This window comes from Etheostoma spectabile, chromosome 2, assembly GCF_008692095.1.
Source record: "Etheostoma spectabile isolate EspeVRDwgs_2016 chromosome 2, UIUC_Espe_1.0, whole genome shotgun sequence".
NCBI classification, from domain to species: Eukaryota; Metazoa; Chordata; class Actinopteri; order Perciformes; family Percidae; genus Etheostoma; species Etheostoma spectabile.
Genome location: NC_045734.1, coordinates 502661 through 526678, shown reverse-complemented (window position 1 = coordinate 526678; position 24018 = coordinate 502661). Strand labels below are relative to the sequence as shown.

The 24018-nt window shown below is 41.3% G+C and overlaps 1 protein-coding gene across 3 annotated transcripts in view; it reads left to right on the top strand.

Moving 5' to 3' along the window:
• Positions 1-24018, top strand: part of LOC116694686 (zinc finger protein 316) — a 28347-nt gene extending 4329 nt beyond the window's left edge. For 2 of the 3 annotated variants that reach the window (XM_032524537.1, XM_032524525.1), the window contains exon 4: positions 5862-7239. In XM_032524537.1, the coding sequence (XP_032380428.1) occupies positions 5862-6910 (1049 nt within the window). In that variant the 3' untranslated portion in view covers positions 6911-7239. Of the gene's footprint in view, positions 1-5861; positions 7240-7958; positions 7965-24008 lie in introns of those variants that run through there. The other variant, XR_004333249.1, reaches the window with a different exon arrangement.

Sequence of the window (24018 nt, the reverse complement as noted above, 5' to 3'; positions counted from 1 at the left end):
GTCGCGATCGCACCAATTTATGCAAATTCAACCAATCACTGCAACTTTGGTGCAACCCGCAATTTTGTCCAATCACCGCAACTTTTCTGCAAAGTTGATCAATAATCTGAGTTTCCCACGACTTCAACCAAGCCCAGACTTTGTATCCGTATGTGACTCTGAGAGCCAATGACCAAGCGGGAGTGAGAAAGGGTTGACGGCACACGTACGTCGCCAAATTCATTTTTTCTGATATGAAGACGAGACATGTGTGACTAGAATATCTCACATTCACCAACAAAACGTACAGCGAAAGACATTTCAAACCGCACTGCCAACCTGTATACATTTTAACATCTATGTACGCTGGAACGTTTTTTCACTCTGAAGTGGCTGCTGTTTCAATCCTGTTGGCTCTCGGCAACGGGCGTGGCTGCTCAGTTCCCCCCGCGGCTGACGCGCACACACACATACACACGGACACACAATCCCACACAATCGCACACGGTGGATGCAGGAAAAACTCGGAGATGAGACGTACAGGATGACCTAAATTGAGGACAGCTACGCTCGATATAGAGGGTTTTCACGACGCGTCATCAGACCAGAAGTCGCCATCTTGGAGATACTCCACATTACAACAAAGCACAGGCACTGAAGTAGATCCCGAACATCGTCAAGGAAAATGGTTATTATTGCCATGTTTTAGGTTGTACCAATAGGTCAGACTGAGAAAAAACGTGAAATATTATCGACTTCTAGAAGTTATTCAAAACCAGGGAGAGGAATGCCAGAAGTTATCAGAGGAAAGGAGGTGCTTGTGGTTGTTCTAACTCACTCAGGTAGTGTAGATAGCAAACTGGGGCTCTTTGAAATGAAAAAAAACAAACGATCGAGAGTCACTTGGCTACACCTTGAGTATGAAAGTATTGAAATTCTGTCATACAGTTAATGTAAGGTTGATTAAATACATTACTGCATTATTTATTTTTACAACACAAAGGTCAATGATGACTTGGTACTGCATCTTCCTCAGTCATCCACACACCATGTGATTCTAGGCCTCCAAACCTTTTGTAGGATTTAAGGTCTGTAGCTGTGTATGGGCTCGGCGAGAAAAGCAGGTAGTATATGGTATATATCGGGATATGCAAGTGAAGGAAGAAGAGAGAGCCAACTCATAGGGATCTGTACCGCTAATAAACTGTAATATCTCAAAATGTTATGACTTTTGTTGTTGTCCAAGCCCTTCCCTATTTTCCTTTGCATCTTGGATGCTTTTCTGTTGTTTAGACATGGTTACATTCACTTAAAGCATCCAAAGTGCAAAATACTCCACTGTACTCCGTTCAGTTGTTGACACCGAGTGCCTCCAATTGCCGCGCATCCAGGTTACTGCCCAGAACGTGACGTCTATGGAGAGCCAATATTGTAAGTGCAGTGATAAGTTAAAGTCTAATAACTACTTATCAAACCGTATGAATGTGTCCTAGGCCAGGATATGAAACTAACTAACAATGTAAAGATCAACAAGCCACTGACAGGCATGTTCAAATTTGATTCATTTGCAGCATCCTGAACCTTTTTGGTAAGGGTACTAGGAAAGCTCAGCCCAGAGTAGTTTTATTCTCCTCAAAACAGGTTTCCTTTTTATTTTTGAACTATACAAAAAAAAAAAAAACTTTCTCTGTCTCCCGCAACGTCATTGCAACAAATCCCATGCACACGAATGTTATCTCTGCGCGATCTGTCCTCCATGTCCACTATTTTGTCTTCCAGCCGGGCATGACACGTAGTAAGCCTTTGCTCATACGCAGAAAGCCCAGTGTCTGTCTCCGCCAAACGAGTCTCACTCTTCTCCACATAATCCATACACTAAACACCAAAACAAACCAAACATCAGTCTGTATGGCGACCATCTCACCAGAGCCTGTGTCTTGCTTGTCTACAGAGCCACCACCTTTTCAACAAGTGCAGGGCTAGCCTCCTTGATAGCGTTGAGTTTGCCACCATCACACTGTGTAAAATACTTTTGAAAACCTAAAAAGTTGACAAACTTTTAAAAAAGTAGCTAGAGATGTTCCGATACCATTTTTTACTTCCCGATACCGATTCCGATACTTGTGCTGTGGGTATCGGCCGATACCGAGTACCCATACCAGTGTGTTTAAAAAAAATAAAAAATACAGCAAATGGAAGCCATATATTTTTAAATAGAACAGAATAAAAATGTAAAACATGAACGTTGGACTTGGGGATTTTCCACTTTACTAGAACCCCCTCAATTGATTCGGCAATTAATGTGCCAGTATGTGACCATCGGAACTCGGTGGCGTGCAGCTCCGCACTTCGAGGGGTAAATGTTGACTCTCTGTCCACCCAGCGGGACGTTAAACTTAGCAAAGACACGGGGCACACGTCGGAGCGCCAAATGTCCGTGGTAAAGCTGTCTGCATGCACGTCTTTGCCCAAGCATACACGAAATGTGTTTCCTAACTGTCTCGTATAATTTGGGTAGCACAGTTTCGGAGATATATTTACAACCTGGCAAACTGTACCTTGGCTTCAAATGCTCCATTAAGGGGCGAAATCCCACATTTTCTACAACAGACAGGGGTTGGTCATCACAATAAACTCCAAAACTTTGTTGGTTATCGTTGTTGCTTTTTGGCTGTCTTTGGGGAATTTATCTCGTCACTTGAAGGCAGTTTCCAGAGTTTGCTGCTGCAGTTCGTCCTTTTTCCCCCGTAGCTTTCGTAAATTCGTTGTGCTCTTTAGCGTGACGCGTCTTCAAATGTTTAATTAAGTTGCTGCTGTTGAAGTTTGCAACACTCGTGCCACCCCTTGAAATTGCTTCTTTGCATATGTTGCATGTTGCCGTCTTACCGGTGGGAACATCCACGGTAAAGTACAGCCAACCTGCCGACATGATGCGCTAATGCTAGCTTGTTTTAAGGAGGCGTTAGGCGATCAATTCTTCTTCGCCCCTCTAAAACAGCAGCGCAACTATTTTAAGAGTGGCGAAGAAGAACTGTGTCCGAGCTAACGGAGCTAACCAGTAAATAGATTCCTATTTTTAATAGTTTATGTGGTATCGGATCGGTGCCTGTACTCCAGTACTCGCCGATACCGATGCCAGTATTTTCGGCAGTATCGGAGGCATTTCCGATACTGGTATCGGAATCGGAACATCTCTAAAAGTAGCATAAAACATGTATTTTATTAAATTTTGGGGGGGACACTGCGGAGCGATGATTGAAACCTTCTACATCCCTCGCGACGGTCACGTGACTACCTAGTGGATATCCCGTGCGCTGGAGCAGATGATGAAGAGCATCTGCGCAACTTGAACACAACTCTTCAGTGACTGGAAGAGTATGGCTTGAGAGTCTGCAAGGAAACTGGAGTTTTTCCAAGCCTTTGTGGAATACTTATCATCATACTAAGGGGCTACACACTGCATCATCAAAAACCAAAAGCCATTGTGGACCCACCACTACCCCAAAATGTCAGTCAGCTAAGGTCTTTTTTAGGATTGTTGAACTATTATGGACATTTCATTCCCAACCTGGCATCACAATTAAAGCTGTTACATGATTTGCTACGCAAGGGGAACGCATGGAAGTGGTCGGCCAGCTGTCAGGAGGCTTTTCAGGGGGCAGTACATGCATTTATTGTATCAGAGGTTCTTGTCCAATTCACCGCATTGACGCAGATGGTTCATCCGGATTCCCACTCCTTCACAAAGCCAGAGTCAAACACTCTGGACATTTTCTACTTCAGGGAGATAGAAAAATCACCTGTTTCAGGGTTGTCTTCCGCCATGGACATGATTGTCAAGGGCCAACCTCATGGTGATGACGCAAACTTTGTTTGTTTGTTAGAAGACAGTTAGAAAACTGTCAGTTCAGTCAGGATGTTTGCTGTGGGGGAGGAGAGTGATTATTCCCTTGTGACTATGAGCCAAAGTATTGCAGCAACTTCATGCAGGACACAGTGGAATAGTGAGAATGAAGGACATAGCAAGAAGCTATTTTTGGTGGCCAAACATGGACAGACAGATTGAACAGATATCTGAAAGTTGTTAATCTGTCAAGGTTTGAAAGAATCCGCCACTAGCGCCTCATTGTCCCTGGGAGTTTCTAAAGGAGCCATGGCATTGTGTGCACATTGAATAAACTCCTAAAGACTCCTACAGTGCCTACAGAACTGTCTTGTGGAGATTCTTCAGATGCACTTTTCAACACGCCAGTTTACATACACAAGTACAACACTCAACCACATCAGAGACAAACGTTCCAGTTGCAAATGTGGCTGGGAAAGAGACTGGAACACCTTCTGTTGCATCACCAGTAACAAGCTCTCCATGTGATAACAAAAAGACTGATGTTCCTGCCGACCACCAATACTCCACCAGAAAGCGGCAGCCTCCTGCACGCTTGAATTATTAGATTAAATCGGGACATGGGCACAGTCAGGGGCTGGAGATAGTCTAACCTCACCCCTAAGGTAGCATAGAAAAACACAATGCTGAGAAGGTTGTAATGTTCATATTTTTAGTAAAATTGTGAATGTTGTGTTATAACAAGTGCTAACAATTTGAGTAGAGCCTCAGTTGTTCCGTCCCAAGGACAGCTATTGTGAGAGGAGAGGAGATGTTGTGTATGTTGGGCTATTCTATATTCCATAGTTAAGATACACATGATGGATTCTGGGTAACTTCAGTTTGGGTTGTTGGTGTTAGCCATGCTGCTGAAAAGATATGCTGTTGGGCTAATAAACGGTTAATATTCCTTCATAGTCCGTGTTATGATTGTTATATTTAGTGACATAAAACAGTGAAGAATATAACAAAGATCCTTTTTGTTTAACCAGAAACAGCTCCGAAATCGCCAACGCCTTTTAGTTAGTTGTAGTTACAGTTTTAAACTGCCGGGGGACTTCCTTTGACCAACTGAGCTCCTCTCTCCTCTCCTTCCATCTGTGGGCATCCATGTCCCAGAAATGCTTGTTACTAACTTAGCTCTGAGGAGATTATTCCCAGGAGCCCTTATGTTTTTTCGCCCAGCAGTTTTCCTTGGATTAGGGTGGCACTATATCATGGTTGCAGCTGTGGCCGTGGTCCTGCTCAGCACCCTTCTACTACAACTACTATTTCTAGTCATAGTTCCATTATCTTTATTGTGACTTTTATTACCGCTGTTCATTACACCCCCAACCGGCACCGTCAGACACCGCCTACCAAGAGCCTGGGTCTGACAGGTTTCTTCCTAAAAGGAGTTTTTCGTTGACACTGTCACACTAAATGCTGCTCTTTGGGGAATTACTGGAATTGTTGGTCTTTGTAAATTATAGTGTTGTCTAGACCTACTCTATCTGTAAAGTGTATTGTTGTGATTTGATACTAGAAATAAAATTGAATGGAAATGAATAGATCGTCAGGGTACTTTGTTTTCATCAAAACAATACTCATTCATTACCTGGAAGGAAGCAACAGCAAAAATGACTTCCTCAGAAATTACATATGACAACCAGGATCCAAAAAGGTAAAAAAAAAAAATGTACGTATTTCAGAAAACAAAATTTTAGCAAAACAACTTTGATTTTCTGAGGCAGGGAATACTGGGTTTACACTGATAGAACATCTTAGGTGCGGTCGAACCTAGATCTGTCCCCAAGTCAAATTTATGTATAGTTTTTGATTTTACTAAATCCGTTCTTTTCCTGTCAATTCTCATCAGCCCTCTCTGTCTGGCTTTATGAAATCCAATGTGTTAAGAGCAAAAGAGTGCAGCAATAATGTTTTCTTAATCATTTTCTTTAAATTTCTCTTTTTTTCTTTAACTCCTTTCACCCTGTTCCCCTGTGCCCTGTGTCTTCAGCCATGGAACCCAGTGAGGAACCCCCCCCCTGTGATATTGTTCTTAACACCAGTGTTGCCAACAACACCTCCACCACCCAGCCTCCAACCTCCTCTTCCCCCAATGATGCCACAGTGGACCTGACCTGCAGGCCTCGGGCAAAACGTAAAGCTGCCATACTTCTGGGCAACAGTTTGACATCCAGCAGTGGGGGGGTCACAGCCTCTGAGGCTACTCGCAGGGACTTTGGGGGGACCTTAATAGATGGTGCTCTGAAGCCAGAGATCCAGATGGATGATGCTACAGAAGATGATCATCCCTCTCAGCTGTCAGCCCCTGTAGCCTCCGATGAGCCCAGCCCCGATCGCATCAACAGTCTGGGCCTGGACCTGGCCTGGATGCAGGAGAGGGTCAGCCATCTTGGTGCAGCATACGCAGTAGCACAGCTGGGTTTGGGGAACACAGAAACTGGCCACCCCTCTGCCTCCTTCCCCTCGCAGGGTGGAGGAGACAGTCTAGATGGCCCTCCAACCATGCTCTTCACAGGTGGCGCTCATGAAATGGCTGCTTTCGCTGCCTCCTTCGACATGGCCGCTGCCGCAGCTGCTGCTGCTGCTGTCGTGGCTGCATCACCTCCCCCGCCTCATCCGCCCCCTCCCACTACAGCTCCTTCTGCCAACACGACAATCCAGAGGCGGTCTTACGGTAGCAGCGCTGCTGCTGCTCAAGAGCCCATGGTGTGCGCTGTGTGCGGGCGTGTCTTCCCCAGCGCAGCCGCCCTGGAGCTGCACCAAAGGGTGCACACAGGGGAGAGGCCCTACACCTGTCCCCACTGTGGGAAGGGCTTTGCCCAGCCCAACAACCTGCGGGTCCACCTCCTCATCCACACTGGAGAGAGGCGTTATCGATGTACACTGTGTGGGAAGAGTTTCATCTCGTCCAGCCACCTGAAGAGGCACCGCACAGTCCACACGCAGGAGAAGCCCTACAGCTGCTCACGGTGCGGACAGTCCTTCAGCCAAATGTGTAGCGTTCGCAGACACCGACAGCAGTCCCAGTGTGGTTTGTAGACTGACTGCTAGAGGAGGTGGGTGGCATCTGGAACTGATCCTCATATATTTTGGGGGCTATGACGGGTGAATGATTAAAATCCTTTACATGGAAATTCTAGCATCTTATGTAAGCACGAACAATAAGCAAGGCTGTATCCTGTGATGTCATGGCACGTAGAGTTGATATGTAAATCCTGTTTTTTAAGGCAAAGGACAGGATTTTCCCTGAAGCCCTCTCAACCTTTTCCTACTCCTTGTTTTAAACTGAGAGGGGGTCACAGAGTGGTAAAAGAGTGCCTGAGACTAAATCCATCAATTTGTCATTAAATAGTCTTGTTTGTATCTACATACTATTGTGTTCAGAATAATAGCAGTGTGTTTAAAAAAGTGAATAATGCTCAAAACCTTTAGAATAGCTTTTAATTCCATAATGTCAATGCATTGGGAACACTGCTCATTCAATTCCAAATCAAAACATGACCAAATTGATCAAGTTTGTGTTATACCTTTACAGAAAGTGAAGAAAAAGGAATATTAGGCTGTATTTGCATTTTTCTTTACGAACTCAAACATTTCTTGTATAAACTGAAAAATATCTCAAGGGTTTGCTATTTAGTTGCATAACCATTATTTCTGAGAACTGCTTCACATCTGTGTTGCATGGAGTTGACCAACTTCTGGCACCTGTGGACAGGTATTCCAGCCCAGGATGATTGAACTACATTCCCCGATTCCTCTGCCTTACTGGGTTTGGCCTTAGAAACAGCATTTTTGATGTCACCCCACAAGTGTTCTATGGGATTGAGGTACAGGGTTTGGGCTGGCCACTCCATGACATGAATCTTCTTCATCAGGAACCAAAACTTCACTAAATGGTGTGTTTTGGAAAGACCCATTTCAAAGGCATTTCCTCTTCAGGATATGGCAAAATGACCTCTTCAAGTATTCTGATGTATTGAAACTGGTCCATGATCCCTGGTATGCGATAATAAGGCCCAAACACCACAGTATGAGAAATATCCCCATAACAGGATTTTTGCACCACCATGCTTTACTGTCTTCACAGTGTACTGTGGCTTGAATTCAGTGCATGGGGGCCCTTGGACAAACTATCTGTGGCCCAAAGAACAATTTTGCTCAGTCCACAGAAAGTTGTGCCAGTTCTCCTTTGGCCAGTCAATGTTTCCTTTGGCAAATTTCAACCTATTCAGTACATGTCTATTTTTCAGCAATGGGACTTTGTGGGAGCTTCTAGCTGATAGCTTTGCTTCACATAGCCTTCTTCTGATTGTAACAATACTCACAGGTAACTTTAAGTCTTCTTTGATTTTCCTGGAGCTGATCATCTTTGCCATTTTGGCTATTCTTCAATCCATTCGAATGCTATTTTTTTTTCCACGTCATTCAGGCTTCGGATGCCATTTCAAGACATTTGAAATCATTTTGGCTCTGCAGCCTATAATTGTCTGCACTTCTTTATGTTTTCCCCTCTCCAATCAACTTTTTAATCATGGTCCGCTGTTCCTCAGAGCAATGTCTGGAAGGACCCATTTTGCTGAGTAGTTCATTGTGAAATGCCCTATAACCAGCATGCACAACATATGGTTCCTTCCTTCCTTAAATATGGTCCATAATTGACACCTGTTTCTTCACAGAATCAGTCACCTCACTAATTGAACACAACACTGCTATTATTTTGAACATGCCCCTTTCAATTACAGATTCAATTACACAGAATAAGCAGCATGCATGTCATGACTGTTTCTATGACTCTACAACACCTTCTAGTAAATTATTTGCCATTTAGAAAGATCACTTCTACCAAAAAAGTTATGAGGTTAGTGATGTTGGACTGCTGTTATTTTGAACACAACTGTAGCTAACATTTTGACTGATGATGCTGGGACACTGCCATCATCACTGTACCTGCACTGTTCACTGACCACTTTGTCAAACAGGATGAACAGAACATGAATATTTTGAGCACCTTACAGCTCCATAGTTGACTTATAATATGAATTGACTTAAAATACAATTAAAGTTCATCGGACAATAAGCAAAACAAAAACAAAAATGTATTGCGTTATCCTACTGTGATTTCCAGATTTACATTACCAGACACTTCCAGCTGTTGTTTTTTAGGACCGCTGGCACTACCAGATTTAATTTCTCTCACTGCAAAGTGTCAATATCAAAGGATGCTGAGTCATCTTCAATGGAGTTCTTTTTTGACTGGAAGCAGGGAGAACCTGTTAGCTTATGCCTTGTTTCCACTGTATGGTACGGCTCTGCTTGACTCGACTCACTTATTTGGTACCAGTACTTTTCTCTTTTCGTTTTCCGCAAAACTGCCGTGACCTTATCTTCAAACTTTGCTCATGGAAAACAAAAAAAGAGCGAGTTGAGTTGTAGCATACAGTGAACACATGCCATAAGTTAGCCTAGCTCAGTCAAAAGGGAAATAGCTACACATTCCAACAACAACAAAGCTGTCTTAAGTGGCATGTTTATGTAGTAAACATATATAGTAATGAAAAGTAGAAAATTGAATTTTTTACCAAGCTGAAGAGTGACAGCACACAGCATTTCTGTCTCCTTAGAGAGGCAATTTGTATCACAGCACAGAGACAGACTGCAATTGCCTGGGGCCCCCAGTTAAATGGGCCCCAAACGGCTATAGATTTATTATGATGATTAGATATGAAAAATATTGAATTATGTTATTATTCTGATTCATTCTACCCCAAAACAAACTTGCAAAAGGCCCCCAATGCACTTTTAAAAAATATGCAACTCAACTATTTCTACTAATTTCCTACTGTGTAAGCATTGTACTACTACATTCACCTGATTACCTGAAATGTTAGTTCTGGAATGCAGAACTTTTACTCTGTGATGTTATAATTATATTTATACTGTATATACTAATAATAGTTGTTCTTCTACCTCTGGCAGTACCACCATTCCCAGCATTAGTGCCATTGGTATTGCAAACTAACACCATTTGAGGTTTAGTGGCAGAGTGGGGCTGTTCCTGGGGCTGTCAGCTTCTTCTCGTTGACTCCAGAGAAGCGGAGAAAATAATGTGATTGTACCACTAGTATATCCAGCATCCGCATTCAGAAACACCAGTAAAACACCGGAGGTGTTCATTAGCGATTAGTTTGCCGGTAACCCTCTGTAGATGACATGCTGCACACAGTCAGCAGAGCCTTGAAGCCCACTGCGCTCAGAGCAGTACCTTGTTTATTTAGAGTTTATTAATGTTGAAACTGTTACATGTCCAAATTGCAAAAGTATTAGATTGGATGAAAGATTCTTGAGATATACACAGACACAGAGATTCCTTGCTTTACAATTATTAGACTAGTGCAGTACCCTGAGCTGCTTGAAGTGTTGTCGGGGAGGGTGGGCGTGCCAGGGGTGGATCCCAGGCAAATAGCGTCTTGCTTTACTTTTTACCCTTTCTCTAACTGGAAATGTCGGCATTGGCAGTGGTAGAAGAAGTTTTCAAAACATTTTTCTGAAGTAAAACTATTATATATTATATTAATCATAAAACATATTTAATAGTGCACAGTACAAGTTCTGCATTCAAATTTATTTATTTTCCCTTAGCACTCAGCACAACGTAGGCTTTTCAATGTTTTGGAAACTGTGTAATGTTCCATATGATGATCATAAAGGACCTATAACAGCAAACGAGACTAACAGCGAAAAGAACGCTATTTTTATATTGTTTTTATTGATACCTTTGCCCAGGTCTGATTTTTTTTTTTTCCACAGAACTGTTTTCAGCAGGTAGATGGTGCTACAGGGCACACATTCTGATGGGTTAACCAATTTTGATGTAACACCTGAAAAGCCTGTTATTGTATCCAGCCAGGTAAAAGGTAGCAGGAGATTTCTTTATATAGGCCTAATAATATTTTAATGTTATTTTACAAGTTATCTGCTGTAGTTATGGCTGATACTGGGGCAGGACCATCACAGGAAAGAAGGAAATGAAATGAAGAACAACTTAAAGTAACAGATGGAGACAATTCCGGGATTGTACAGGATTCAAAAACATCCCTGAATTGGCCCTCAGGTATGTAAAATGCAGATTTCATTCATAAAATAAATGTACAATGCGTGATGTGGTTGTACGTCTATAGCCTAGATTAAATTACGTCCCCCTTCCATTTAGCGCGGAGGTTATATTTTTTCTAGTCCGTGATTGTGTTGGACTAATTGTTAAAGCCAAGGACAAAAATTGGAGGCAGTGCTGATGTACAAATAGTTTTCCATTATGTATTTGTCACATACAGCCCACTCTGTTACTCATATTAGCTGTTTTCATCCACTTGTTAATCAAATTATCTGAAGTTCGGTGAAGAAACTTGTGAAAGTGTGTTTCCATCCAACAGCTTTAAAGCAAATAAAAACCTGTGAGTAATGACGTCACATGCTGTTTTGCAATCCAATTGGTATATCGGATTGATTTGAGATATTTTAGGCTGTTTCCATTCATTTTCGCACTGAATCGCTCAACATTCAAGCAAACATTAGCAAACAAAGTTTTTCTAGACAAAATGGATTTTGCCATCTACCAACAAATGATCAATATTGGACAAGTTATAATAGTGCCAGCTGATGGCGACATATCAAGCTATAATAAGAAAACAACGACACTATCAACACATCGCTATGACGATGCAGACAACTTGCCTTTTATTTTCCATCCGGCACCGCTGCGAGACAACTCTCTTTTGAGACATGTCTCGCTCTTTACTCCGGAGGGCGTCCCACGGCTTGTCTTAACCTTTGTCGGCCATTTCCTTTGCGAGTTTCTGATAAATTATGGAATTTCTTAGATTTTTACTATCTAAAATAGCCATTATATTTTGCTCGGAAATTAAATTCAAAAAGTCTTGTCTCCTCGTTTGTCCACTTCCATCTGTCGTTGTTGACCCCGCCATGTGTGCAGACAGAGCGGAAATACTGGGCGGAAATGAACTAAACTTCTTCTTCGTTTTGTGGCGGGTTGCAAACATAAAAGGACCTAAAACTTAATCGCAATTCATTATAAAATGATAAAAACGTGTGGATGGAAACAGCTTCTGCTACAGTATACTTAATGAGTATCCCTCTGGAGACAGCCTGCTGTTGAACGGTAAATGTAGGCACTTGAATAATTGAATACATTGTGTAGTGCATGCCTGCATCTTCAATGCTATGTTTCCATCCACTTGTCAATCGCAAGGGTTTTTTAATTTAAAGGCCATTTAAAACCTGTGTGTAATGATCTCATGCTGTTTTGCAATCAAATTGGTGTAATTAATTAATTTGACACATTTAAGGTGTTTCCATTCATTTCCGCATTTGCGAACAAAGTTTGCAAGCCAAAACTAATCTCGCCATAGATTAGTATTGCACAAATTCTAATAGTGCTTATGCCATCAGCTAATGGCAACATATCAACCTATAAGAAGACAATGCTATCAAAACATTGCTATGATGATGCAGATGCACGTAAATGCAAGATGACAACGATCTAAAATAGCTGTTGTATTTTGCTCTTAAATTAAATTTAAAAATTCTCTCCTCTTTCATCCACCTATATCTCACTTTGTCAACAACCGCCATGTCTGCAACAACAGCAAAAATACGTAGCGGAAAGGAATAACGCTTTTTCTTCTTTGTTTTATGGCCGGTTGCAATCATAAAATGACCTCAAATGTAATCGCAATTCATTATTGGCCTCTTGGCTTGTTTTCAGAATTGGGAAGTGAAATCTGAATATTTTTTTTATTATATAAAGCCAAATTGATACAATGTTTTAATTCCCCTTCCTTAACTTTTCACAGGTTGAAGCCTGAGGTGTAACAGTCTTTTTAATGTCAATCATTCTTTGTTCTCAATTAAAAATCAAAGAAATAAGGACTGTAAAAACATGTAAAGTAAAATATATATCAGAGAGTTGTGTTTGTATGTGTAGATGTTTGGATGTAATTGGCAGTAGCTCTAGGTTGCAGAGCCAATGAATATTTTGCCTTTTAGTACTCCTTCATGACATGTTCCGGTGTTTAAAAATGTATGGGTATCATTAAACATGTAAAAGGTTTGCAATGAACTGGCATCATTTCTGTGGGTGTTATCTTATATATATATAGGGGACTGGAACTTCTCTATCATCTAAACTCTGTGAGAATCTCTTATGTTTTCAGAAATTAACAAAAAAGGAGAAAAAAATGATGACAGGGGAGGAAGTTAGGCTATTTGTCTTTCAATTGTCAAAGGAGGTGTGTGTGAATTTGACTTGCCTACTGTGACAAAAGATACAAATTGGCTACATGTGCAAATCACAAATGCACAAAACTTATAAATGAAGAGTGGGACTACGTAGATGTACTGTTAACTTCTGTTACCTCAGACTTCACTAACACTGAAAGTGTTTTTAATTTTTGAGGGGTGTCAAGCTTACACACACACACATGCACACATACACACAAAACAACAACAACGGTCGTCCAATTTAACAAGAAGAATGATTTCACTTCTTCCACATGGGAATGGCAGTCTGTGAGCTCTTAAAGTAGCACTTCTTTTGAAACCTTTGACACACTTTTGGCAAATTCTCAAGTGAAACAATTATCAAAATAAAAATATATATGATGGACAGCTTTCAATTGTGTTTGATTTTTGTTTAGTGAGGTCTCCAGTTTCATTCAAAATTTTGAGCATTGTCAAAGACATCCAAAATTGCAAAATATATGCCATTTGTTCAGCCTAAGTCAATCTGGACAATAGGATTCTTATGCAAGAAATATTCTTACTTTCTTATACTTTTTTATTTTTAGTTAGAAACAAAATAAGGCATCAATTAGCTTTCTTTTAACTTTTTTCTTGCCGTGGTTTAAATTTCTTTTTTGTTATCTGCATATAAACTTGCGATTTACAGTTATTCATGATTTTTTTTAAAGGTTTTCAATGCATTTGGTGTGAAGAGCACCAAACTTTCCCAAACATGCCAGAACCTATCTTGAACCTGCCATTGTTTGGAAATGGAAAAGGGCCCAGCAGGTTGAGCTTTAAAGTTCAAGCCAGCAGAGCAAGGTCATCATTGGAGGAGATATGCCGGCAGATTCTCCAGGTCAGTAAGCAGAAACACCATCATTTTGAGTTGAAAACTATTTGCTGGTAGCACTTTCACTGTATCACCCTGTAAGTTGAATATGGGACCAGAGGACCACTGTGTAGTGCTACAGCTGAAATAGTTACACCATTTTCTTTTTAAACTGCCTTAAAGAAGAATTACGGTCAATATCAACATGTAGCTCTGATGTTTGTAAATTTGGAGTGGTGTCAGTAGAGTGAAAAGCAGTCTGTGCTGCATACACCGTGTCATCCTCCTGCTAATGTTAACAGGCTTAAAAAACATCTTCAAAATGTCATTAAAAGTGCCTACCTATTCATGCCTTTCTCTCACTACAGCATTCAGATTCACTGTGTTCACTGGGAAGGAATCACTTCACATGGGTGGGCACTTTTAATGACATTTTGAATATGTTAAGAGGTTAAAAGCATGTTTAAAACGTGCCCTGTTTAAGTCTATTGGGTGCTAACTATAGCAGGAGGATAACACGGTGTAGGCAGCACCGATTGGTTTCATTTCTCACTCTACTGACAGCACTCCAAATTTATAAACAACAGAGCTATGTGTTGGAATTGACCGGAATTCTCCTTTAATATTGCCTTTCTTTATTACATGTACTGTGCTACGTTGTTATACTGCAATACAATTGTTCACCAGGCCATGCAGTGGCACAGCATTGCACAGCATCCCTAACATAGTAATCTGACATGACAGAACATTGGACTGGTTGGGTTTTCTTCCAGCTATTTCAGTTTGTGTCCTCTTCCCTAAATCTACCCTGTTTTCTATCAACAGAGCAATGAGATGGGAGAAGGAAGGTCTGAAGCGAAGCCTTGCTCTTCTGGAGGCAAGTGGTGTCACACAGTATGTCTGGCATATTGATAAGGGTATGACATATTAATCTATTATGCTTTTGACAAACTGTTCTGCCTAAATTGGTAATTTAGCTCTGACATTGAATTTAACTATTAATCAGTAGTTTTTAATAATTTTTTCTATCCAAGGGATGTCTAAGAACATCAACAAACTTGCCAAGGAGAAGGATTGTGAGATGGTAAAAAAGTGGCAACAGAGTATTAGGAACCATCTCTACTGGACTGCATCATCATCCAAGACAGGTCCAGAGAAGGTGGCACCGCTGTCATCAATCACATCCCCAACCTTCACACACATGAAGACCCGCTTTTTCCAAAGTGGGAGCACAGTGATGTCATAGATAAGAGGAGGTGGTTGAAGCCAGGTATACATTTATTCTTATTTATTTATAAAATATATGAATAATATATGGTGGTCATATAAAACCATTACATCTGGCATCCAAAGGCATTTTCTAAACAGTTTTAAAATAATTTTGTAGAATCAAAGGCTTCCTCATCACCCAACACCCTTTCTCAAGGCCCTCCACGGCATTATCATCCGCTTTGCAACAAAGAGTGTGGTGTACCCATTTATTGAGATGCTTTGCAGGTAATGCACATTATGCACGTGATTATCCACAGCGAGCCGTCATTATGACAGAACTACCTCTGTCAGAGTAGTTTTGCTGGCCTACTATCAGATTATTTAAAAAATAAAATAAAAAATAAGTTTTGGTCTGTGCCATTTCCTTGTGTAGCTTAGCAGTGTGTAGACTTCTACTTATTTGTACAATGTATTGGAGTAATAAAATACCCATCCATTACATAATTTGCATTGTTGTTGCAGACTTTATCTCTCAGCATTCCACTTCAATGAAAATGCCAGTCGACCACAGTCAACACTTGCTTTGGGAGATCCTGCCTTTAAACTGGCCTTTCCTGAAGCGAAAAAGGGGGATATAGCACTATGCAACATTTATTCTATTTAATAGAGAGAAAGGGGGGTGCATAGCAACTACAATAATGAAATTAATTACAATAATAATGGTAATTGGAGGCGTCAGAAGGACCACCACAACCCAAAGAAACCTGCGAGAAAGCAAGATTCTAAGTTAGTAACATGCATTCATGGAAAAGAGATGAACAGAAACCATAGTTACAAGTTAACATTAACAACTAATGCAATAATAGAACTATTAATATTTATAGCAGTGGGTATATAGCAGTCTAATAGAATGACAAGAGCTATTATAGCAAGCTGGAGCTATAATTTTTTTATTTGCTCTCAGATCACATACCACTGCCAGGGTAGCAACTGGAATAAAAGGCTATAGCTACGACAGTTTATGGAAAGCACATGTGTGATTATGGCCAGACCTTGTGTCTGACTGATGGGGAAGTGATGTTGATAAGCGATGTGATTTACACATTTACAGCATCGGCTATTTTTTGCCAGCTTTCCTTCCTGTTTTGGGAAACAGGGACTGTATTGTGTTTTGCTTGTAAAACCGTGTCAGTGTTCTTCATATTATGTAGCCTAGAATTATAGTTTGCTCTTCTTATGTAAAATATGCGGCTCTGGTAGATTTGTGACACTGTTATGTGAGAAACCCTGGGCATGTTGATCTGGGTTCGTAGTACAGGCCTCTGGACTGATGCCCATTGCTATTATTTTATTAGTCATAGTTCTTATCTCTTCCATTTCTTGTTGGTTAATGTCTCTCTCTCTCTCTCTCTCTCTCTCTGCAAAATAATTAATATGTTACACTTAAAATGATTTTACATTAAATCGCTCTCTGCCATTATAGTCTAGTAGCCAGTCCATAGAGCCCCATTGTGAACCGGAAATGTTGAGTACACCAAAGTTTTATTGCAGAAGTGTGAAGTATGGGTCCCCAGTATACGGAAATGACGGATGCTAATTTACATGTTGAGCAATTTGCATAATAGCATAATTAGCATTATTAGCTTAATCGTCCAGTTTGACCATATATTTGCACGATGTCCAAGTTCTACAATATGAAGGGGTTTTTAGAGGTTTTAGAGGAGCTGATTTCTTTTCTGGCATTTTCAGTTTCAAAGAGTATTTTAGTACTTATGTGATTTATTTAGGTAAGTTCCAATTACTTTCAGGTGTAATTTAGGTTATTTTATGGTAAACACAATCTTACATTCAGATCATGAGTGTTTTGTGATGTTGATGCTTGTTTTTAGGGTTTAGTAAGCTGAATCCCCTTCTGCACTTTTGAATATCCAATGCTTTGGAAAATGATGAATCTTTGTCATTAGCAAAATTAGCAGAATTAGCGGATCGGCCAGATTCAACAATAGATTTGCACTGTGCCATCAGTTTCTACAATACTGGAATGATTTAAGAGTTAAAGGATGCTGAATTCAATTCTGACACTTTCAGACTTCAAAATGGCAATTCTATAACAAATTTGGATTAATTTAGACATTTTTTATTAACTCTGGACAAACGTTTAGGTATTTTTCATGGTAAACACTATACCTCACATTTCAACTCTTGCTCTTTGATGTAAATGTTGATAACCTAAATTTGTTGACATTTTTTGACGGTTAGGTCATGTTTTCCGCAATAAGATGTGGCAGCTAGCTGTTGTAGTTGTAATAGTATGTAGTAAAGCAAGGGAGCATAGTCTAGTTTTAAAGTAGTTGAAACATTTATTATTATGGAAAACTTAATCATTAAAGAAGTAGTTTCACCAAAAAGCATGTCTTCCTTAAACAGAACGCCGGCGTTATTAACTCATAGCCATATCGAACAATTCAATTCATTTCAATTCAATTATTTATAGTATCAATTCATAACAAGAGTTATCTCAGAGGACTATACAGATAGACACACTCCAATTTACAAGGACCCAACAGTTCTAGTAGTCTCCTCCAGAGCAAGCAACAGTGCGAGCTAATCACAAACCACCAAAACTTTAAGGAACGATACTTTTTGGTACAACATAACTAAGTTGTGTGCTCCGCAATAGAGCTTGTCGGTACAACGATCTGTCCTGCGCATGTGCAAGATGTTCAAGCATGCGCAGATGATATCATGATGAACGCGGATTTATGACCTTACGATACTGCACAATCTTTCCCGTAGATAGTTAAAGAAAGTCCGTTCACCGCCACTGGAAAGCTAACTTTCGTTTAGCTGACAGCTAATTCAGCTAACCACCAGCTGAGACAGCATGTAAAAGACCCTCAAAACTAAAATAACTGTTGAAATATATAACAGCTGTTACGTCAGTTTTACTTACTTGTGCTCATATAAAATACAATCACTCAATACTTGTCTTTATTATTACTGTAAAATCTTAATTTAGCTGTTGCTGCTTTCGTACTGTTTAGTTTGATAACGTTATTTAGGCTGAATCAAACTGTCACTAGTGATTAGTCAAAATAGCTGTGTAGCTAAATGAGCATCAGCTTACCAGTGGAGGCTAACTGTTCTCTAGCTTAATTCATGGTTCCAGTCTGCCATACCAGCCACCAGATGTTGTCATTGCGTCCCAGCTCATTTATCGTGGTTTGGCCATCGTCTGGGACAGTGGCAGATCTTGCAGCCAGCATGGGATGTTGGCTTAATTGTTACGGCCCCCAAACATTTGTCATCTTGACAGATAGTTGCAGGTGTCTGCAAAGGACCATGAGAGACATAAGAAAAGGACAGAGCTCCACAGAGTAGCCTACATGCTCTCATTGACTACACCTCTACCTAGTCGAGACAAAGTCTTGAAAACAAGCACAACAAACAAGGCTGAGAAAAACTCCTGGTTCTTTCAATGTAGGAGTAATATCATGATGGTCAGTAAAGCTGACAGCATTGCCACTCATGATGAGGCGGATATATCACTTATAACTGTCTTTGTGCTTTATGGTTTATTGGGTTAGAAGGCTGGTATAATAACTAACCTACAGATAAAATGGCACAATCTCAGCATGAATGCAATGCAGAGAATCTGGGTGACCAATGTGGTTCCATTCTGGCCATGCATGCTCTTTCGGGATGTGATTCCACCTCATATCCTGTTGGAAGGGGAAGGTGTCTGCACTCAATGCCATAAGAGTTGTTCCTGGTAAGCTTCCCACTGCATTGGACAGGCAGAAGCCCCAAAGTTTCAGATCACAAAGCAACAAGGGCTTTCTTTCTGGCTCTGTACAATCAGAGGAACTTTGTAACCTTGAATGCAACCAGGTATGGATTTACCAAAAAGCGCCTAAGGTCCCCGCACTGAAGTCACTAGCTTGCCTTCATGGAAGACGTGTCTCCCTACGGGCACTGCTATGGAAAGCAGCAGACCATCTTTACTATCCTCTTCTTTTCTGTCATCATCTTCTCCAGACCCTTCATCCCTCTCTTTGTGCTCTTGGTGTTGTATAAGTATGATGCAGCATATACCATCATTGCCTTTGCAGAAACACTAATGGTAGGCTACTACAGGCCAGACCTACAGCTGTACAGCTGCGCTTTGCTGATGTGCAAGGTTTCAACCCGGCTTTGCAACCACAGCTGACAACAAGTAACAAAGCAGGAGGAACAACTGGACTTGAATCCTGGGTGGCATAATCAGTTCCTCTCCTTCCTTTAGGCCCGTGTCTTGTCCATCCAAAATAAGGTGATATCCACAGCTGGTGGATCAGGCTGATGAGGCTGCCTTTTGTTAATTCATTGTGAGTCATAGCAGTTTGCCTGAAGGTGGTAGCCAATGGTGCTTTGTGTAGTGCGGAGGTAAGGCCCTCTGGTTAGCCTTGCGTCTGGTGGGCTGACTCGTTGGCCCAGACTCAGTTTTAAGTCTTGCATTTGGTGGAGTTTTAACTGGGCCCTTGTTGGATCTTGCACTGGCGGACCAACATGGGCAGCCATTGGACGTTGCCCTAGCAACTTACAGGGTCTGTCCTTGTATGGCATATATAAAGTGTATATTTGCACATACAGTGGTGTGAAAAAGTGTTTTGCCCCCTTCCTCATTTCCTGTTCCTTTGCATGTTGTCACACTTAAGTGTTTCGGAACATCAAACCAATTTAAACAATAGTCAGGACAACACAAGCAACACAAAATGCAATTGTAAATGAAGGTGTTTATTATTAAAGGTGAAAAAAAATCCAAACCATCATGCCCTGTGTGAAAAAGTAATTGCCCCTAAACCTAATAACTGGTTGGGCCACCCTTAGCAGCAACAACTGCAACAAGCGTTTGCGATAACGTGCAATGAGGCTTTTACAGCGTCCTGGAGGAATTTTGGCCCACTCATCTTTGCAGAATTGTCCTAATTCAGTTACATTAGAGGGTTTTCGAGCATGAACGGCCTTTTTAAGGTCATACCACAACATCTCAATAGGATTCAGGGCAGGACTTTGGCTAGGCCACTCCAAAGTCTTCATTTGTTTTTCTTCAGCCATTCGGTAGTGGACTTGCTGGTGTGTTTAGGATCATTGTCCTGCTGCAGAACCCAAGTTTGTTTCAGCTTGAGTACACGAACAGATGGTCGGACTTCTCCTTCAGGATCTCTTGGTAGACAGCAGAATTCATAGTTCCTTTTATCACGGCAAGTCTTCCAGGTCCTGAAACAGCAAAACAGCCCCAACCATCACATACCACCACCATATTTTACTGTTGGTATAATGTTCTTTTTATGAATGCAGTGTTCCTTCTACGCCAGATATACTTGGACACACACCTTCCAAAGAGTTCCACTTTGTCTCATCGGTCCACAGAATGTTTGTCCCAAAGGTCTTGGGGATCATCAAGATGTGTTGTGGAGAAATTGAGACGAGCTTGATGTTCTTTTTGCTCAGCAGTGGTTTTCTCCTTGGAACTCTGCCATGCAGGCCATTTTTGCCCAGTCTTTTCCTGATGGTGGAGGCATGAACGCTGACCTTAACTGAGGCAAGTGAGGCCTGCAGTTCTTTGGACGTTGTTGTGGGGTCTTTTGTGACCTCTTGGATGAGTCGTCGCTGCGCTCTTGGGGTAATTTTGGGCGGCCGGCCACTCCTGGGAAGGTTCACCACTGTTCCATGTCTTCGCCATTTGTGGATAATGGCTCTCACTGTGGTTCGCTTGGATTCCCAAAGCTTTGGAAATGGCTTTATAACCCTTTCCAGACTGATAGATCTCAATTACTTTCTTTCTCAATTGTTCCGAATTTCTTTGGGTCTCGGCATGATGTGTAGCTTTTAAGGATCTTCTGGTGGACCTTACTGTGTCAAGCAGCTCCTATTTAAGTGATGCCTTGATTGTGAACAGGTGTGGGCAATAATCAGGCCTGGGTTGTGGCTAGAGAAATTGAACTCAGGTGTGGACAACCACAGTTAACGTATGTTTAACAAGGGGGGCAATCACTTTTTCACACAGGGCCATGATGGTTTGGATTTTTTTTCACCTTTAATAATAAACACCTTCATTTACAAATTGCATTTTGTGTTTACTTGTGTTGTCCTTGGACTATTGTTAAATTGGTTTGATGTCCGAAACACTTAAGTGTGACAACATGCAAAGGAACAGGAAATGAGGAAGGGGGCAAACACTTTTTTTACACCACTGTAGTTCTTAAAGTCTTAAATAGCTACCCTATTAGTATGTATCGTACAGTTGCAAGATCAGAAGAAGTTATTTCAATACTTGCATTGCTTTTTTCCTCCAGAAATGCATAACATTCAGCCAAACAAAGATTCATCATTTATCCAAAAGCATTGGATATTCAAAAGTGTCAGGAGGGATTCAGCTTACTAAACCCTAAAAACATGCATCAACATTCACAAAAACTCATGATTCTGAAATGTAAGATTGTGTTTACCATAAAAATAACCTATAATTACAAAATGCCAGAAAAGAAATAAGCATCCTCAAAACCCCTAAAACCACTCACATATTGTACAAATTGGCCATACAGTGCAAAATATGTAGTCAAACTGGACTATTAGCTAATAATGCTAATTATGCTAATTATGCAAATTGCTCAACATATGCAAATTAGCATCCGTCATTTCCGTATACAGGGGACCCATACTTCACACTTCTGCAATAAACTTTGGTGTACTCAACATTTCCGGGTTCACCTAGTTGGCTACTAGACTAATTAGCTGCTGATGCCCAGTGTATTGTGAAGCCTAGAGCGCCCTCTGCTGACTTTGCTGAGCTTAGCATTTAGCATACATTAAATACTGTACATTGCCATTAAACATTACGTGTAAATGAATAAAATAAATAACGATAACTCATTCATTCCCCAGGCTATGTAAATGAACTCATCATCCTCACATTTGAGAGTGTTGTCCCTGACCCAGTAGCTACCTTTTACTGAAGAGCTGCAGAAGATCACCAGTGCAGAGTTCACTCGCCATGTTATAGGGCCTACGATGGACACTCACCTAAAGGATTATTAGGAACACCTGTTCAATTTCTCATTAATGCAATTATCTAATCAACCAATCACATGGCAGTTGCTTCAATGCATTTAGGGGTGTGGTCCTGGTCAAGACAATCTCCTGAACTCCAAACTGAATGTCAGAATGGGAAAGAAAGGGGATTTAAGCAATTTTGAGCGTGGCATGGTTGTTGGTGCCAGACGGGCCGGTCTGAGTATTTCACAGTCTGCTTAGTTACTGGGATTTTCACACACAACCATTTCTAGGGTTTACAAAGAATGGTGTGAAAAGGGAAAAACATCCAGTATGCGGCAGTCCTGTGGGCAAAAATGCCTTGTTGACGCTAGAGGTCAGAGGAGAATGGGCCGACTGATTCAAGCTGATAGCTCATAGCTCAACTGATGCGGTGGACACTGGTATTGTCACGATCAAGTATGTGAGGGCATAAAGCTGTGGCATGCTGACTGCAAGCCCTGTGCTCCTCAGAAATGGCAGTAGCTCACTTGGACTCTTTCCCTGAAATGCTGTACATCACTTAGAGCTCTGCTCTGAGTCTGCCCAGGTCCAACTGTGCGCCGTAGCTCTCATCCAGGCTCCTCAGCTCTGTTTTGGGATATGTCTGCTTGAATTTGGTAAACAGCTGTGCGTCCAGCAATGCAACAAACAGCAGTCGCTTGTGATCCTCAAATCGATTCCTGATTTGCGTGATGATGCTGTCGATTAGCGCTGTGTGTAGCAGTCTGTAGTACGCGCGCAGGTCTGTACAGCCTCCGCGGAACTCTCATAGAGGGCATCAAATTTTCCACACTCACCATCAAGACTCTGGCAAAACTCTTCAATTCTGGCCAGACTGAACTGCACGTCCAAGCTCTTATTTTGCAGTATTCCGAAGAGCACATCAGCAAAGTCAAAAATGCCGATGAAAGCAATGAGGAAAAAACAAAACTCAAAGCTTTTCAACTGTGACAAGTGTCAAGCACAATGTACCGTCTCACGGTTTAAAATCCTCGGCGTGATTCAGGATGTGCTGGAAAAGCTCGACCAGCTTAGCTCTTTTGTCGTGGACCGTGCCCACCAACCTGGAGTTGAAGTTCCATCTCACCTGAGAGACCCGCGGCAGCCGCCTCTCGCAAAGCTCACCCAGCAGTTTTATTTACTTGGGAGAACGTGTAAAAAATGCAGACAATCCTCCCAGATTTGCAAAACAAATTTTGCAAAACAAATTTTGCAGTCCTTTATTTTTGATGCTCCCTGAGACATCACAAGGTTTAATGTGTGTGCATAACAGTGCACAAACAGAGCCTGAGGGATTTCTTCTTTTACGTGCGCCTGTACGCCATTGAGTCCCGATGCCATTACAGCGGCTCCGTCGTAACACTGTGCCACTAACTTTGTTTTGCAGTCGTAGCTGCCCAACACTTCAAGTACTAAAGCTGCTAGATCCTGAGCTCGTTTTCTTTCTGTGACATCCTCAAACTTTAAAAATCTCTCTTTTACTCCGGTGTCAGTAACATACCGAAGTACAAATGACAGCTGTGCAGTGTTGCTGAAATCTGTGGTCTCGTCCACCATAACTGCGACAAACTTGGTGTTGTTGATCTCTTTTTGATGGCATCATTTAGCACCTCAGTAACAGCACTGATGAGATCATTTTGGAATTTTCCCAGATGTTCCCGTAAAAACGGTGGCCGTGGGAATGTGGTGTCGCAAGTCAGCGTCATATTCTGATAACAGAGATAATAGC